General features: G+C 44.9%; 1 protein-coding gene and 1 long non-coding RNA gene across 2 annotated transcripts in view; one reads left to right on the forward strand and one right to left on the reverse strand.

Moving 5' to 3' along the window:
- cables2b (Cdk5 and Abl enzyme substrate 2b) overlaps window positions 1-1,502 on the reverse strand; it is a 39,454-nt gene extending 37,952 nt beyond the window's left edge. The window contains exon 1 of the mRNA XM_043710632.2: window positions 917-1,502. Within this exon, the coding sequence (XP_043566567.1) occupies window positions 917-1,494 (578 nt within the window). The 5' untranslated portion in view covers window positions 1,495-1,502. The remainder of the gene's footprint in view (window positions 1-916) is intronic.
- On the forward strand, window positions 1,314-17,171 carry LOC148147626 (uncharacterized). The gene is made up of 3 exons (XR_015759538.1): window positions 1,314-1,435; window positions 9,333-9,441; window positions 15,259-17,171. It is a non-coding gene; the product is annotated as an uncharacterized LOC148147626 (long non-coding RNA).
- Window positions 17,172-19,282: the final 2,111 nt, after the last annotated feature.

Below are 19,282 nucleotides of genomic sequence, written 5' to 3' on the forward strand. Positions count from 1 at the left end.
CTGTGGGAGGAAACAGGCACAGGGAGAATGTGCAAACTGTACACAGACAGTCGCCTGATGATAGAATTGAAACTAGGTGCCAGGACCCTGATGTTGTGAGCCAGCAAATGCTAACCACTGAGCCCAGTCTTCCCTCTCTCCCGCGCCCACCTCCGTACCCCCTCATTCCCACGTCTCCCTCCACCCCCGTTTCCCCCTCTCCCACGTCAGTGACCCTTCACATCAGGGATCAATGCCAAAATGCCAATTTACTTTTGCCTCGGCAAGAATTCAAAACCCTTGCTCACAATATTGCATTTGTGGTCTTTCTAGTGCCTTGTATAGTTTTACGATTGACCCCGCTCAATCGTCCCCTCGCTCACTCGTCCCCCCTCCCCCCGCTCACTCGTCCCCCCTCCCCCCGCTCACTCGTCCCCCCTCCCCCCGCTCACTCGTCCCCCCCCGCTCAGTCATGTGTCCCCCGCTCACTCGTCCCCCCCCGCTCACTCGTCCGTCACCCCTCCGCTCACTCGTCCGTTTCGTCCCCCGCTCCCCCTCGTCCCGCGTCCCCCCTCCTCCCCCTGCCCCCCCTCCTCCCCCCGCCCCCCGCCTCCTCTCACCCCTCCTCCCCCCGCCCCTCCGCCCCCTCGCCCAGCCATCCCCCCCCCCGCTCACTCGTCCCCCGTCCCCCTCGCCCACCCGCTTCTGCCCCCCCCCCGTGTACTCGAGAGTTGCTCACTCTCGTGTACACCGCTCCCTCTCTCTCTCCCCCCCCCTCCCAGTCTCTCTCTATCTTTTATCCCCCTCACCGTCCACCCCCTTATCCCCTGGGATCCCATCCCCTGCCCGTCTCCTTCTATCTTTCCCGTACCAACCCGGCCACCTCTCTCTCTCTCTCCTGTAGCCCCGGGAAGCCCGGTTTCTCGGGGCCACCCACCTCTGTTTCTGGAAGTCGAGTCCGAGGAGAGCGGGCGCTTGTGCGGACGCCAGGCCGCTCTTGGGGAGAGGTGTTCCCGGGCCGGAAACGCCTTGCTGGGCGCAGACAGCGGCGCCGGGGGCGGCTCCGGCTCCTTCTCCCTGAGTGTCTGCTCCCGGCCCGGCGGCCGGCTCCCTTGGCAACGCGATGGCGGGCCCCACGTAGACGGTGCCGACGGCAGGCCCGAGCCGGGAGGTCTGGGTGATGACGGCGGCGCTCGGCACCCCTGAGATACAGCTAATACAGCCGAGCCCGAGCGGCCCGCTCCTGCTGCTGGCCGCCGCCGCCGGGGGCCTGTCCCGGTCCTGGTCCTGGTCCTGGTCCTGAAGCGGCTCCACCTCCGGCCGGTACCCATTGCTGACCTCCAGCGGCCGCCGTCCGTCCAGGGAGATGTTCGTCAGGAAGCTGAGGGCGGCCTGCCTCCGCCGGGAGTCGCTCCGTTTCCTCGCTCCCTGAGCCAGCTGCTGCTCCTTGCCGCCGGTAACACCGTGTTTCACATTCGAGAAGCGAAACGAACCGCCCCACGTCGCGGCCGCCATTATCCGGAATCACGGCCGGGGGTGGGGCTCGTGACCGTGGGGCGGGGCTTGCGCGCGCGTGGGCGGGTCTTGTGTGCAGAAGGGTCTGCGGCCGTTGTGGGGGATGGGCCCCGCGTGCGTGGGGGCGGTCCTTGTTTCCTTGGGGACGGGCACTTGTCCGGGGAGGCGGGGCCGTTTGAGGGGGCGTGGTTCCCGTGCGAGGGGGTGGGGCCAGTGTGCCGGCCGTCTGTCATTTATTGCGGGGGGAGGGGGGGTGAAGAGCCCTTCGCGCGAGGGGCGGGCTCTGGTTCCCGGGGGTGGTTTCGCCTGTTTTGGGGGCGGCCTTTGCTCTGGTGGTGTGCCCAGTATGAAAGCGGTGACCCGGATGGTGTTGGGGCTTTTGGACAGGGTTTTGTCACGGGATGGGGCGGAGCCATTGCCTTGGGGAGCGTTTGTACGCGGGGGGCGTGGCTTGTTACCTAGTCAGGGGAGGGGCTTGTTGTATAGGGTGGGGCATGTGGACTGGGGCGGGGCTTTTCACTGGTGGGGTCTTTTGACGGTTTGTGAATGTGGACTGGGGAAGGGCTTTTGAACTGGGGAGGAGCTTGGGGACAGAGGTGGGGCTTGTGGTCCGGGTCGGGTCTTGTGGATTGGGGAAAGCTTTCTGGACTGGAGTGAGGCTTGTGGATTGGGGAGTGTCTTGTTCGCTGAGTTGAGGCTTCTGGAGTGGGTGGGGCTTAAGACTGGGATAGGTCTTGACGACTGGGAGTGTCCGTGGACAGGGGTGTGGCTTGTGGTCAGGGGCGGGGCTTATGGAATGGCGGAGTTCTTGTCGACGAAGGTGGGGCTCGTGGACAGGGGTGTGGCTTGTGGACAGGGGTGTGGCTTGTGGACAGGGGCGGGGCTTGTGGAATGGGGGGTTCTCGACGACAAAGGTGGGGCTCGTGGACAGGGGTGTGGCTTGTGGTCTGGGATCTGTATAGCAATGTGCTGTGGAGGGGGTTGTGGTTCAGTGATGGCATTGGAAGGGAAGGCCTTTGGGACTGGGGAAGAGGCTTCGTTTCTGGTTGGAGAGCTTGGACAATTAGGGCGGGGCCTTATTATAGGGAAGCAAAACAAAAAAAAAGCACGGAAACTGGCCTTTCTGCCCAACCTGCCCATACCATCCAGGATTTCTGAACTGAATTATGATGTGGAGGTGCTGGATTTGGACTGGGGTGGACCAACTTAAAGATCGCCCAACATCAGGTTATAGTCCAACAGGTTTATTTGGATGTACAACCTTTCGGAGTGCTGCTACCTGATGAAGGAGGAGTGCTCCGTATGTTTGTACTTCCATATAAATCTGTTGGACGATAACCTGGTGCTGTGTGATTTTAAACCAAATTAGTTTGCCTATATCCTCTAAACCTTTTATATCCATGTGCATTTTTAGTATTTCTCCTCTCACTTTAAATTTATGCCTTCTAGTTTTGCTGGAGAAACTTTGGCAGCATCTGTGGACAGAGAAACGGATTTAACATTTTAACTCCTGACTTGGGCAGGAACTGGTGTCTGGCATTTGGGTTTGGTCGTTGTGGTACAAAGAATCATAGAATCCTAACAGTGTGGAAACAGGCCACTTGGCCCATCAGGTCCACACTGAGTCTCCAAAGAGCACCCCACACATACCTATCCCTGTAACCCTGCAATTCCATTGGCTAATCCACCTATAGGGCAATTTAGCATGGCCAATCCACCTAATGCGCACATTTTTCGACTGTGGGAGGAAACCAGAGCACCCAAAGGGAATCCACATTGACCCATTGCATCAATATTTACTGTGGAAAAGGATATGGAAGGTATAGACTGTAGGGAAATAGATGGTGACATCTTGCAAAATGTCCAGATTACAGAGGAGGAAGTGCTGGATGTTTTGAAATGGTTAAAGGTGGATAAATCCCCAGGACCTGATCAGGTGTACCTGAGAACTTTGTGGGAAGCTAGAGAAATGATTGCTGGGCTTCTTACTGAAATGTTGTGGTTCTGTTCGCCAAGCTGGAAGTTTTTGTTGCAAACGTTTCGTCCCCTGGCTAGGCGACATCATCAGTGCCGCTTCCGGTTGTCAGTTTCAGCTGTCCGCTGTAGTGGTTGGAAACTGACAACCGGAAGCGGCAGGGACAGACCACTATAAACACCGGAGGAAACATCAAAGAAGCGCTTCGCAGGAGGCTCCCAAGCACTAATGGTGTCGCCTAGCCAGGGGACGAAACGTTTGCAACAAAAACTTCCAGCTCGGCGAACAGAACCACAACAACGAGCACCCGAGCTACAAATCTTCCTACAAACTTTGAACTCTTACTGAGATATTCGTATCATGGATAGTCACAGGTGAGGTGCTGGAAGACTAGAGGTTGGCAAACGTGGTGGTACTGTTTAAGGGCGGTAAAGACAAGCCAGGGAACTATAGACCGGTGAGCCTGACCTCGGTGGTGGGCAGTGTTGGAGGGAATCCTGAAGGACAGGATGTACATGTATTTGGAAAGGCAAGGACTGATTAGGGATAGTCAGCATGGCTGTGTGCGTGGGAAATCATGTCTCACAAACTTGATTGAGCTTTTTGAAGAAGTAACAAAGAAGATTGATGAGGGCAGAGCAGTAGATGTGTTCTATATGGACTTCAGTAAGGCATTTGACAAGGTTCCCCATGGGAGACTGATTAGCAAGGTTAGATCTCATGGAATAAAGGGAAAACTAGCCATTTGGATATAGAACTGGCTCAAAGGTAGAAGACAGAGGGTGGTGGTGGAGGGTTTTTTTTCAGACTGGAGGCCTGTGACCAGTGGAGTGCCACAAGATCGGTGCTGGGTCCTCTACTTTTTGTCATTTACATAAATGAGTTGGATGTGAGCATAAGAGATACAGTTAGTAAGTTTGCAGATGACACCAAAATTGGAGGTGTAGTGGACAGCGAAGAGCGTTACCTCAGATTACAACAGGATCTGGACCAGATGGGCCAATGGGCTGAGAAGTGGCAGATGGAGTTTAATTCAGATAAATGCTGTATTTTGGGAAAGCAAATCTTAGCAGGACGTAGACACTTAATGATAAGGTCCTAGGGAGTGTTGCTGAACAAAGAGACCTTGGAGTGCAGGTTCATAGCTCCTTGAAAGTGGAGTCACAGGTAGATAGGATAGTGAAGAAGGCGTTTGATATGCTTTCCTTTATTGGTCAGAGTATGAGTACAGGAGTTGAGAGGTCATGTTGCAGCTGTACAGGACATTGGTTAGGCCACTGTTGGAATATTGCGTGCAATTCTGGTCTCCTTCCTATTGGAAAGATGTTGTGAAACTTGAAAGGGTTCAGAAAAGATTTACAAGGATGTTGCCAGGGCTGGAGGATTTGAGCTATAGGGAGAGGCTGAACTGGCTGGGGCTGTTTTCCCTGGAGTGTCGGAGGCTGAGGGGTGACCTTGTAGAGGTTTACAAAATTATGAGGGGCATGGATAGGATAAATAGACAAAGTCTTTTCCCTGGGATCGAGGAGTCCAGAACTAGAGGGCATAGGTTTAGGGTGAGAGGGGAAAGATATAAAAGAGACCTAAGGGGCAACGCTTTCATGCAGAGGGTGGTACGTGTATGGAATGAGCTACCAGAGGATGTGGTGGAGGATGGTACAATTGCAACATTTAAGAGGCATTTGGATGGGTATATGAATAGGAAGGGTTTGGAGGGATATGGGCCGGGTGCTGGCAGGTGGGACTAGATTGGGTTAGGATATCTGGTCGGTGTGGACAGGTTGGACCGAAGGGTCTGTTTCCATGCTGTACATCTCTATGACTCTGTGACACAGGGAGAAACTCCACACAATGTGCAAACTCAAAACAGATAGTTACCCAAGGGTGGAATTGAACCCAGGTCTCTGTGCTGTGAGGCAGCAGTGCTAAACACTGAGCCACTGTGCTGCCATTGTATTTGTCAGAATCATGTTGCTATGCCAGTCACGATGGGGTGTGGCTCCATTGTTAGGAATGGGTCTTAACCACAGCAAGTGTTATTTGGTGGCATGGACGGTTCCACCAGAGATTGAGGATTTGCTGTCAAGTGAGAGGTTGTATGCCCTTGTCTTGAGAGGATTCTACTGTGGGATGAATGTGGTTTGGAATTAGACCTTATCAACAGAGTGGTGAGGAGTGAATGGTTGGGACTATGTGTTGAGCTGTGATAGATGGAGGAGGTGTGGTGAGTGGTTGGGAGCAGAGGTTGAACTGTGATGGATGGGGAAGTGTAGAGAGTAGTTGGGGCCGGGTGTTGAGCCGTGATGGAAGGCGGAGGTGTGATGAGTGGTTGGGTCTTGGCCTGTGGTGGATGTGAAGGTGTGATGAAGAGTTCAGTTCTCATGTTGAGCTGTGATGGTTGGCAATGGTGTGGAAATGATTGGGGCCTGGCATTGAGCATTGATGGATGGACAAGGTGTGGTGAGTGGTTAGGGCTTGTAGTTGAGCTGTGAAGGATGGGGGAGATGAGGTGAGTGGTTAGGGCCTGAGGTTGGACTGTAACCATTGTCACTATCCATATAAGACCCTGCACCTGTTTGGTTACACGTTTGGCTGGTACCTCCCTGGCACGACCATTTTTCTGGTGGCTTCACTGATCTATCCACCAATTGTGGGAATCCAACAGTAAATTGCTGTCTCCTGATTATACTGATGATGATTGCAGACTCTGTCCACTATTGTTACAATTGCAAAATCTACATCATTAAGTTTTTGTACCTATTCTATACTTGCAGTAGATAGATGTGAATCTTAAACTTCTATACTGACACACAACAAGAAATTGCATTGATTTGGCCCCTTTAACAAATAAAATTATCTTAATCACCAAACCAACATCAAACAACATTTGCCAATGAGCTAAATAGGGAGATGTTGTGTGTTCAAATTCTTAGGCAAAATGATGGGTTTAAAGAGTCTGTTAAAGCAAGAGAGCATGGCGAAGAGATTTAGGAAAGGGATCCCACATGCCAAGACTCCCAAAGTGGTGTCAGGAGGCCAACAATGGCTGCCATGGAGCTCTATGTCATTAACAGATGTGCTCTCTTTCTCTCTCTCTGTTATGGACTAGGCCAGACCACTCAAAACCTTCTTAAGTAGGCAGCCCAGACCGTAATTTTGCAATTTGTTTCGGTAAGCATACAATGAAAATTACCCGGAGTAAGTTAGCTAGGTTGACTACTAGATTTTAAAACAGACAAAGATTTATTCACAAAATTACACAATGAAACACAAAGAACAGAATACAGAACTCCTACAGAACTCAGTTCAAGCAAACTAGACTTAAGCATGCTGTTCCAAACATAATCATCTTCCACCCCACCAACCTCCGCATAAATCACATCATCCGCTGACATTTCTGCCAGCTACAACAGACTCCACCACCAGGGATATATTTCCCTCCCCACCCCTATCTGCTTTCCACAAAGACCGTTCCCTCTGCGACTACCTGGTCAGGTCCACGCCCCCTAACAAGCCACCCTCCTCTCCTTGCACCTTCCCCTGCCACCGCAGGAATTGCAAAACCAGCGTCCACACCTCCCCCCCTCACCTCCATCCAAGGCCCCAAAGGAGCCTTCCACATCCATCAAAGCTTCGCCTACACCTCCACATATGTCATTTAATGTATCTGTTGCTCCTGATACGGTCTCCTCTACTTTGGGGTGACTGGACACCTTCTCGCAGAGTGCGTTGGAGAACATCTCCGGGACACCCGCACCTATTAATCCCACCGCCCCGTGGCCGAAAACGTCTACTCCCCTTCCCACTCTGCCGAGAACATGCAGGTCCTGGGCCTCCTCTATCACCACTCCTTCACCAACCAATGTCTGGAGGAAAAATGCCTTATCTTCCGCCTCGGGACGCTTCAACCCCATTGCTTCAATGTGGACTTCACCAGTTTCTTCATTTCCCCTTACCCCAATCCCAACCTTCCAGCTCAGCACTGTCCTCATGACCTGTCCCACCTGTTAATCTTCCTTCCCACTTATCCGCTCTACCCTCCTCTCCGACCTGTCACCTTTACCCCTACCTCCATCCACCTATTGCACTCTTAGCTACCTTCGCCCCAGGCCCACCCGCCCTCCCACTTATCTCTCCACCTCCGAGGCTCCAAGCCTCATTCCTAATGAAGGGCTCCGGCCTGAAACTTTGATTCTCCTGCTCCTCGGATTCTGCCTGACCTGCTGCAGAACTCAATTTCTCCCTGTTCCAAATATACACAACAGTCCCAATAAGCAAACTTCCTTTAAAAGATCAGTATAAATGGAACACATAGTTACAGGTTGAAGTTGAAGGGCAGAAAGAGAGAGAAAGAGTTTCCACACAGCTCACTGTTGAACTTCCAAGCTGTTCAGTACTGAACTAAAACTGCTCAGCTAAAGAGCTGACCAATTACCTTTCATTATACAGGTCATTTCTAAAACATAACCACTTTGGCCTGAAGTCTCATCAGTTTACATATAAACAAAAGGCCTCTCAAAATCCTTTTAATCTCTGTACCAAACCAGACTGATCGGAGCCCGGCCTGGTTTATTACCTCTCTGAAAAAAAAAATCAAGGCAGAGTATCCTAGAGCTAAAGAACAGCTTTTAGAAAAGATTGGGACTAGCTTTGTGACACTTGCCCCCTTAAAAAAAATTAGCCATCAATACCAAAGGATGGCATCATTTTTAACCCTTCAAAAGGCCAGTTAGTAGTCTAAACACACATATACACTATAGTAAGTATAAACATGCAAACATGCACAACCACAGGCAAATTCAGGCTGTGGTACACCCACCACCGAACACATCCGTATCTCATTTGGGTCTTGATAACACATCAGCAATCACGTTTTCGTGACCTGCCACATGCACAATTGTCAAATTGAATGGCTGCAACAACAAGCTCCATCTAAACAGTCTGGCATTTTTGTCCTTAAATTTTTCCACAAATGTCAATGGGTTATGATCAGTGTCGATGATTGTTTCAGTTGCACTGCTGATAATATAAACACTGAAATGTTGTAAGGCCAATGCCAAGCTTAAAGTCTCTTTCTCCAATGTTGAATATTTCTGTTGATGAACGTTCAACTTCCTGGAAAAATATCCAGTGGGTCTTTCTATTCCCTTGTCATCCTCCTGCAGGGGCACCGCACCAACACCCACTCACTGGTATTGATAGCCAACTTGCAAGGCCTCGTGTAATCCGGTGTGGCTAATACTGGGGCACTGGTTACCACAGTTTTTAGGCTGTCAAATGCCTTTTCACAGTCTGCTGTCCACTGAAACTTCTTGCCTTTTTTAACAATTCAGTGAGTAGAGCAGCCACACTGCTAAAGTTCAGCACAAACATTTGGTAAAAATGCACTCAATCCCAGGAATCGCAGTACCCGCTATTTTGTCGACAGTGTGGGAAATGCCCCAATTACTTTCGTTTTTGCATCCTGTGGGGCCATTTGTCCATGTCCAATAACATGGCCCAGGAAGGTGAATTAGGCTTTGGCAAAATCACTTTTAGCTAGGTTTACCACCAAGCCTGTCTTTTGAAGTCAATCGATCAAGTCCAATAAATGCTATAAATGTTCCTTCCATGAGTGACTAAAAATCACCAGGTCATCAATTTACACCACACAGTTGGGTAATCCGGCAATGACCTTATTAGTCAGTCTCTGAAATGTGGCTGGAGGGTTTTTCATACCAAATGGCATGACTTTGAACTTAGTCCATTTGGCGCTACAGAAGCCGAAATTGCCTTTGCTCTCTCTGATAGAGATACTTACCAGTAGCCTCTGAGCAAGTCCAAGTTAGTAATGTATGTTGTTTGGCCCACTTTTTCCATACAGACCTCCAACCATGGAGTGGAATATACATCAGTCTTTGTAAAGGCGTTGACTCTGCGATAGTCCACACATAACCGTTGGGTACCATCTGGCTTTGGCACCATGACTATGGGTGAGCTCTAGTCACTGTAACTCACTTTGATTATGCCATCTTGGAGCATGCGCTCTATTTCTTTCTGAACTTGTGCCAACTTTAGAGGGTTATGCCTATAAGGATGTTGCTTAATTGGAACAGCATCTCCTATACCTATATCATGCACAATTAGGTTAGTACTTCCTAGTTTACTTCCGCATATCTCTCCCTGTGATAGTAATAACTATTTCAGGTCATTTTGATTTTCTTGTGGAAGGTAACTCGATAATTTATCCCAATTTTTGACAACTTCCTCATTGTTCAATTTGATTTGACGAATGCCCAATTCAGAATCCTCTGAACTTGGTTCTTCCTTCTGTACTTTAATCATTAAGACCTTCTCCTCTTGCTTTCCTTCTCTATCAAAATACCTTTTGAGTATATTCACATAACTCCTGTCTGGAGTCCTTATCAAGTAGTTCACCCTACTCAATTTCTTCTCAATTTGATAAGGTCCCCTAAACCTGGCTTTTAAAGGTTCACCTGTTACTGTAAGTAACACTAATACTTTATCCCCAATTGCAAAATTGCAAACTTGTGATTTCTTATCCGCTTCCTGTTTCATTGTAAACTACAATACTTTTATATACTGTCTCACCAGCTCCCCAGCTCTATTTAGTCATTCTATAAAATTTGACACGTAGTCCAAATGAGTGGTCTCTGAATTCTGACTTATTAATTTCTCCTTCATCAACAATGAAAACACCAGAGCTTTTTAACTTTTTTGTCCTCCTCAAGAGTTTCTTTTTTACTCTGTGGTAACTTATCCTTTTAATCTTCACTAAGATCTACCTTTCCCTCTCCACATGAGGATTTCCTTTTGCCCCAATTTTTATCCCAAATGGACTGAAATTGATTCTGGAAGCCAAACCGAGTTTTATGGACCGGTCATAATTGTCAATCTGTTCAGCTGCTAATCTTGCCATTTTAACTCTCTGCTCTTCCACATGAGTTCACACTACTTCCTCGCTAAGGTTACCTTCAGCCTTTATCTCCAGCCTTCTAAGCTGACTTTCCTTGTTAAGTGTCAGTTTTTGAAATTTAAAACTTCTCTCTTTTTCCCTCTCTTCTGCTTTTAACCGTAACTCAAACTGTTTCATTTTTGCTGCCCTTTCCTTATCTCTCACCTCCAACTCAAGCTGCTTCATTTGCAATTGAATTCTTGCCATCTTTATAGATTCTGATGGTTCCTCCAGCAAGTTTAAATGCTGAGTTACTGTTGTAATTATCTCTCCTTTCCTCACAGAAGCAGGTAGTCCCAATTCCAGCTTCTCTGCTAATTCCTGCAGCTTGGTCTTATTCACCTTTTGCAAACCTTCCAAAGTCACTGCATTCACCTCCAGAAAGCTTTTGGCGACTGAAAGAGCCATTACTATCCTCAGCTTTGTCTACCCAACCAAACCAACACTCAAAATAAAGGCATTAGTACCTAACACTTGCTGTTTAAAGTCCCGCAAAGAGACCCCAATCTGTTATGGACTAGGCCGACCACTCAAAACATTCTTAAGCAGGCAGCCCACATCATAACTTTGCAATTTGTTTCAGTAAGTGTACAATGAAAATTACCCGGAGTAAGTTCACTAGGTTAATCACCAGATTTTAAAACAGATTAAAAATTTATTCACAGAATTACACAATGAAACACAAAGAACAGAATAAAGAACCTCTACAGAACTCAGTTCATCCAAATTAGACTTAAATATGCTGTTCTGAGTATACACAACAGTCCCAATAAACAAACTCCTTTTAAAAACCAGTATAAATGGAACACATGCTGACAGGTTGAAGTTGAAGGCCAGAAAGAGAGAGAGAGTGTTTCCACGCAGCTCACTATTGAACTCCCAAACTGAACTAAAACTGCTCAGCTGACCAATCCCCTTTCATAATACAGTTCGTGTATCGCTGGACATCGAAGTGCATCTGGGAAAATTATCAAACAGTGCAACTTTTTCACACAGAGGGTGGTACATGTATGGAATGATCTGCCAGAGGAAGTGGTGGAGGCTGGTACAATTGCAACATTCAAGAGACATTTCAGTGGGTATATGAATAGGAAGGGTTTGGAGAGATATGGGCCGGGTGCTGGCAGGTGGGACTAGATTGGGTTGGGATATCTGGTCGGCATGGATGAGTTGGACCGAAGGGTTTGTTTCCATGCTGTACATCTCTATGACTCTATGAGGTCCCTTCTAAAACATGACCACTTTGACCTGACGTGTCATCTGTTTACATGGAAACAAAAGGCCTCTCAAAATCCTTTTTATCTCTGTACCAAACCAGACTATTCGGAGCCCGGCCTGGTTTATTACCCCTCTGAAAAAATGAAGCACAAAGTATCCTTGAGCCGAGGAATAGCTTTTAGAAAAAAAAAGGACTAGCTTTGTGATATTACTCTGTCTCATATAGGACTCCATACTCTCAATTCTCACTGAGGCCGGGGGTCACAACAATTTTCAAGCCTCAAAATTGGGTCACAGTGAAAAAAAGTTTGGGAAACACTGGGTTAGGCAGCTGAAGACAATGGTCAGAATCAATAGTGCAAAAGAGAAGCAGGATTGTAGGAGTATAGAAATTTTGGGGGTGATAGGACTGGAGGAGTTTAGAGATAGGGAGAGCAGCTTCACTTTTCACATTGCTAAAAACAAAATAGGCAAATATAATGACAGATGGACTTTAATTTGGATAAATGCAAGATGTTGCATTTTGGTAAGGCAAACCAGAGAAGTACTTATGCCGTCAATGTTCGGGCCTTGGGTAGTGTTGAACAGGGAAACCTAGAGGTGCAGATACATAGTTCCTTGAAAATAGTGTCACTGGTAGACAGTGTGGTGAAGAAGGTGTTTGGCATGCTTAGTCAGAATATCAAGTGCAGGAATTGGGATGTCATGTTATGGCTATACAAGATATCAGTAAGACATTTGAAGTACTGTGTACAATTCTGGTCAGCCTGCAATAGGAAGGATGGTATTCAACTGAAAAGGGTGCAAAAAAGATTTACAAGATTGTTACCAAAACTGAAGGATTTGAGTTATGGGGAGAGGCTTGATAGACTGAAACTCTTTTCCCTGGACCATAGTAGGCTGAGGGGTGAGGTTCGTAAAATCATGACAGGCATAGATGATATCAATAGTCAAGGTCTTTTTCCCAGGATAGGGAAGTCCAAAATGAGATAGCAGAGGTTTAAGTTGAGATGCGAAAGATTTAAAAGGTACCTGAGTGGCAACATTTTCACACAGAGTGTGATATGTGTATGGATGGAGCTGCCAGAAGAAGTGGTTGAGATGGGTTCAATTACAATATTTTGACAGGTACATGAATAGGAAAGATTTAGAGGGATATGAGCCAAATGAAAACAAATGGGACTAGTTCAGTTTCAGAAAACTGGTCAGCATGGACGAGTTGGGTCGAAGGCTCTGTTTCCATGCTGAATGACTGTATGATTCAATATTGAAATATAGACAGAAAATCTCAAACCAACATCTGAAATTACTTTTTAACCTTTAAAATAAATGAGCAAAGGCTAACATTATGATCCATTTTACTAATTCCAAATTGTTGTTTTTCAGAAATGACACTTCATGTACTCCCAGTTATTTGCTCATTCTTGTCCTAATACATTTTTGTTCTTGTTATTTACAAGATACTAATGCAAAAACCTTTCATGGGATTTAATCAAATGTCATAAATTGATTTTGATACTCAGTAGCTCATGGCTGTCTCTTTTTTATTGCAATTGAACTGTGAGCTTTTCAAGCATGTTTCTTTTTTACTAAGACAAATAACTTGGGAATTTACTTTTCCTGGTCATACATTAGTTAACATCTTCATTTTTTTCGTATTTTGTGTTAGTGCAGCCATTTGCTTCCTTATATAAATATATACATCTTAGCTCACAGAAAAGAAATGACATTGAAGGAATTTAAATTGGGTTGAAAAACCAGCCTTACACACTTGAAGGCACTTTATATGTGGGCTTTTGAATACATGACAGTGTCAACTTTGATGAACTGTAATCAATGTCGCATCTGACAACACATTAATATGAGGTCTTCTCATTATTATTTTCTTGGGACGTGAGCTTTGTTGACAAGGTCTACGTTTGTTGTTCAAACTGCAAATTGCCCTTCAACTGAATGGTTTGCTAGGCCATTACAGAGCGCAGTTAAGAGTCATCACACTGCAGGGGCCTGGAGTCACATGCAGTGCATACCAGATAAGGATGGTAGATTCCCTTCCTTAAAGGATGTGAGTGAACCAGATGTTTTTTTTTTCAGAATATTCAATGAGAAATACTGGTGTTGTGATGTAAGTTACATGATTCATCAGTCATAGAGGTGTACAGCACGGAAACAGACCTTTTTGCCCAACTCATGCATGCCCACCGGATATCCTAAAATAATCTAGTTCCATTTACCAGCATTTGGCCCATTTCCTCTGTATCCCTCCTATTCATATACCCATCCAGATGCCTTTTCAATATTGTAATTGTACCAGCCTCCACTACTTCCTCCAGCAGCTCATTCCGGAAACAAAACCAGAAATTGCTGGAAAAACTCTGGAGAAACAGCATCTATGGCGAGAAAACAGTTAATGTTTTGGATCTAGTGACCCTTCTTCAGAACTGATTCTAGCTCAGAAAACATTGGTATATTTGCTGAAGAAAGGGTAAAGGGACGGTGAAGGAGTAAATGATAGTTGGAGATGGAGGTCAGAGAGAGAGAAAAACAATTGAGCAGACAAAGGAATGGATAAAGGTCAGTTTGGGAGAATGAATCACTGGTAATGAGGACCATAATAACTGGCAATGGGTTGTTTATGTTTCCTGCTTTAAGATGCTGCCAGACCTGCTGTGCTTGTCCTACAATTTCTGTTTTTGTTTCTGATTTCCAGCATCTACAGTTTGTCGGCTTTACATTAAGTTTAAGGTTTGAATTAGTGACATAATGCTCTTTTTCCTGTTTGTCTGAAGGGTTTAATGATTGACTAGAATTTTTGTAGTCATGATGGTTTAGAGTCATTGAGTTTTAGAGATGTACAGCATGGAAGCAGACCCTTCGGTCTAACTCGTCCATGCCGACCAGTTATCCTAAAATAATCTAATCCCATTTGCCAGCACTTGGCCCATATATGTCTAAATCCTTCCGATTCATATACCCATCCAGATGCATTTTAAATGTTATAATTGTACTAGCCCCCACAACTTCCTCTGATGGCTCATTCCATAAGCGCACCAACCTCTGTGTGGACAAGTTACTCCTTAGGTCCCTTTTGCATTTTTCCCCTCTCACCCAAAACCTATGCTGTCTACTCTTGGACTCCCCCATCCCAGGGAAAAGACCTTGTCTATTTATCCTATCCATGCCCGTCATGATTTTATAAACCCCAAAAGGTCACTCCTCAGCCTCCACGCTCCAGAGATAACAGCCCAGCCTATTCAGCCTCTCCCTACAGCTGAAACCCTCCAATGCTGGTAAAATCCTTGTAAATCTTTTCTGAAACCTTTCAAGTTTCACAACATCCTTCCAACAGGAGGGAGACCAGAATTGCACACAATATTCCAAGAGTGGCCTAACCAATGTCCTGTATGGGTGCAACATGACCTCCCAACTCCTATACTTCTTTCTTTTAACACAACTTGACAATGTGGTAGCATTCAGAACTAAAGTAAAATATTACTATAGTTTTTCTGTACATTTGGGAGTGTTTACAAACAGGCAAGGAAATAATTGTTCATCACAATTCATATTAGAAAATTCTGCACTTTCTTGAAAATGTAAGTTTTCTTTGTTGTTTCAGATTTGGGCAGTTCTGTAGAAATTCTTGAATGAAAATGGATGTTTAAAGCAGTGGTCCTAAGAAAGGGAAAAGAAAGAAACTAGACTATCTTAGAGGAAGGAGTTTTAGCGAGTTCTGAGAAGATTTGTACCTCAGGTTGACTCGGACAACACATCCATCCTAGGCCAAGCCAAATTGAGACACGCATGAGAATTCCTAGAAGCATGGCATTCCAACCAGAACTCTATCAACAAACACATTGAGTTAGACCCCATCTACCACCCCCTGAGAAAAGAACAGGAAATGACATCACAATAGGAAATGATGTCACTACAGGAAATGATGTCACCACAGAAAATGGCATCACCAACCCAAAGAAACATATAAATAGAAAGCAGGAATTACCAACAGTGCTTCGCCTGAAGCCCACTGAAGATGTTACCTAGTAGGGTGATGAAACGTCCGGAGATGAACCTTCCAGCTCAGCGTGCAAACCTACATGCAGGAAGGAGTTTAGTTATATCCCAGATCAGAAGTATTTGGATAGAATCCTGAAGAGCTTATTTGAAGCGGAGTACATTTAAATTCAGATATTTGAAAGCTCCAGGCGAATGCTATCAAGTTTTCTAGACTGGGAGTCGAAGTCACAATTAAACCTTTCAAAGAGTTAGCAATAGGGATTCTTCCCTGCTGTGAGTACTGTAAAAGTGGTGGTATTGAATCTATAAAAGAGTGTTTTGAGAATTAATGAGAATATACTTTACAATGTGTTTCCATTTCTAAATGTATGTGAGGCTGGTTGGGATCTACAGGTATTCTATTTGGGTTTCATTTCTTTTGTGAAACAAACTTCTGTTTTATTATTAAGGTCAAATCTTAAACATTGTGTGCTTATATTTCAGTGAGTGACCACCTCATTAAAACTAAAATAAAGCAAACTAAACTGCAATCCTGTAAGCCAAATTCCAGTCTGGGTTCTGCCCTGTCTAGTAATAACATCAGTTGTGATGCTAAATGTGTCTATGAAACCAAGAACAGCTCTCACTTCCAGATTTATTAATCAATTGAATTTAAATTCTATCAGTTGTGATTTTAACCCATGTCCCCAGAGAATTGGGCCTTGGGATTATGAGTTTAGTGACATTACCATGATGGTGTTGTTTCCTGGTTCAGTCCCAAGGTGTAAGGATTTTATAAAATGGGTATAAACTGTGCCAAAGATACAAAGCCAGAATTTATAGTCACAATAATACAGAAATCCAATAAATACTTTACAAGTTAGGAGGGAGCAGCAGTCCGTAAGTGCTAACGCTTATAAAACAGGGATTAAGTGATACATTGAACAAACGAGAAAATAAGGGTTAGGGGAATAAAAACAAATAATAAAGTAAAGAAAAAAAACATCATAAATGTTTTGTTATACTCTTTCTGGTTTTAAAATTGATAACAATATTAAAGGATGTTCTTGACAATCTATTTACTATCCCATTGGAAAATGCTGGTGATCAATCTCTTTCTTTAATGTTCGGCCTTAAAGTCTTTTTTAAAGAAGTCCCTTTGCTGTAACCACAATATAATAAAAAGGAAAAATTGTTGGCTCCAAAAGTTACATCCAGGCACTTGAAGTTTGTCAGTGTAAACTTTATTTTCAGACAGGGACAAACCAATTGCCCCCTCATGAATACAACTTCAAATCAATATTAACTGAGGTGATATTGGGTTAGATTCTCTGTGGATTTTCCCTGATTTCCAGCTGTATGTGGCTTGTGAAGTTTCTGGTCATTTTCTTGCTACTACTATAGTCGGCAAACTACACAATAAAAGGACCCATTTTTAAAATGCAATCAAAAGTGGAATACCTCAAAAGTCTCAAACACAACTGTTACTGTACTTAAATGTAAATAATAATGAAATTAACAGACATTTCAACAGCATTAAAAAGTTTTCACAAAATATTGATATTTGAATGGTACTTTTTCACGTGTGTCAATAAAAATTTGTAAAAATCTACACAAGCCATTTAATTGTGATCAAAATAGCTTTGATCACTGAAAATAAGTAGTCACACACAGGTTTGTAATATAGATGTCAGTTCTTAATGCTGCTCTGGAGCAGGAAGTTACATATCCCTGTTATAGTGAAAGGTTAGAATGCTCCTCCCATCATCCCAAGAACTTTGTATAACATTGTGAATGTGAAAGGTGCTTTACAAATACAAAGGCATTTCACAGACATGTACGTGGTTTAAAAATTTTATTTAGAGGTCACTTGATCTGGAAGGTAAGCTGCTGGAGAAACTACAAATTCCTCTTTATCATTAGTCCCACGGGTTACCTCCACTCTGTCATTGAACCATCAAATTGCTTACTTAGACACAAGCTAGCATTCCAAACCAAATTTATGCATGTAATCATGCCACATTGCACTCTGAAGTCAACTAATCTTACTGTCTGTCTTTCTGCAACCGTGCTTTCTTATAGCTGCAGCATGGCTGATTGACTTTCAGTGGAGGAAATTGCTCGGTGCTCTCAAAGAATAGCTTGGGTCTAGAAGGCCCACTCATGGACTGTATCATCTTGAATTGGGTAGCTACCATCTGGGCTAGCTGACAGGCAGAAGAAAAGTGGAGTGAAAGAGATAGAAGATTATGTAATGCTGTTAATTTGCAAGAGAATAGTAGTGGTCATAAAAACAAAACGTGCTGGAGAAATACAGCTAGTCTGGCAGCATTGGTGGACACAGAGATAGAGCAAGGAATAGGAGCAGAGGTCATATTCTATGGAACCAAAGCCATCTCCATGAGATGGTGCCTCAGCAATCTCTGTTGGAGGACATGTTGTTGAACTGCTTGTGACACTTTACACATTGTAATCTACAGCCACAATGGCAGTAAACTATCTTTGGATGATGGCAGTCTGAGCTTCTACTCCAATACTCAACTGCTTGTCTTTTACACAAGCTCTGGCAAGTTATTTGTTGTGCTATTCCTCATATGTTTTTGCATCATGGCTGCCAGCATCTGCTCCAGCTCCAATACATATCCCTTTGTGAGGTGAAGGTTAGGTTTAATTAGCAAGTTTGGAGAAGGCTTGTAGCTCAGGTTGAGATTCTGGATGTAGGTTTACTCTCTGAGCTGGATCGTGACACGCACAAGAATTTCTAAAAGCATAGCATTCCAACCGGAACTCTATCAACAAACACATTGACTTGGATCCCATTTATCACCTCTTGGGGAAAAAGAACAGGAGGTGATATCACCATAGGAAATGACATCACCATCTCAAGGAAACCCAAACATATAAATAGAAAGTGGGCTACACCACAAGTGCTTCATTTGGAGGCTCACTGAAGGTGACCAAACGTCTGAAAACTAACACTGCTGACATTATCTGTCAATGAAAGTGCAGTTAGATCTGGTTAGATGTAGCGATCATTCAAATGAATAGGCTGCAAAGGCAGTCACTTAAGGCTATCTGAGTAACAGTGACTCCAGTCTCTGTGTCCAGTTTAATGCATTTGCGAGGGCCATTGTTGGTAATGTCAATATTCCAATACTGACTTTTATGGTCTGTAACTTCCCCAAGAGGAATAATTCACATTGGCAGTTTGCAACAAAAATCTGTTATCTTGTGTTTTGTGAGCAGGGCTAAATTAATGAAATGGAAACACTGGGGCGGGATCTATGGCTTTCAGTAGTGTGGGCAAGGCCTCCTTCCTGGGAGACAGTGAGGTCTGCAGATGCTGGACATCATGGTTGAGTGTGTTGCTGGAAAAGCACAGCAGGTCAGGCAATATCCAAGGAGCAGGAAAATCGACGTTTCGGGCCAGAGCCCTTCATCAAGATGAAGGGCTCCGGCCCGAAATGTCGTTTTTCCTGTAAGACCTACTTCATGTTTGTAGACCTTCTTCCTACATTTGTGGGAAGCTTTCAAAATGGTAACTGACATCATTACCACACACTTGTCCTGTTGCTGTCACTGTGAGTTCCGGCTATGCACCTGCATGGCAATCTATATGGAGCCCTGTGATTTCCAGAAATGTGTGG

Source organism: Chiloscyllium plagiosum, unplaced genomic scaffold, assembly GCF_037043375.1.
Source record: "Chiloscyllium plagiosum isolate Xiang-an unplaced genomic scaffold, Cpla_swu_hap1 HiC_scaffold_15, whole genome shotgun sequence".
Classification (NCBI taxonomy): Eukaryota; Metazoa; Chordata; class Chondrichthyes; order Orectolobiformes; family Hemiscylliidae; genus Chiloscyllium; species Chiloscyllium plagiosum.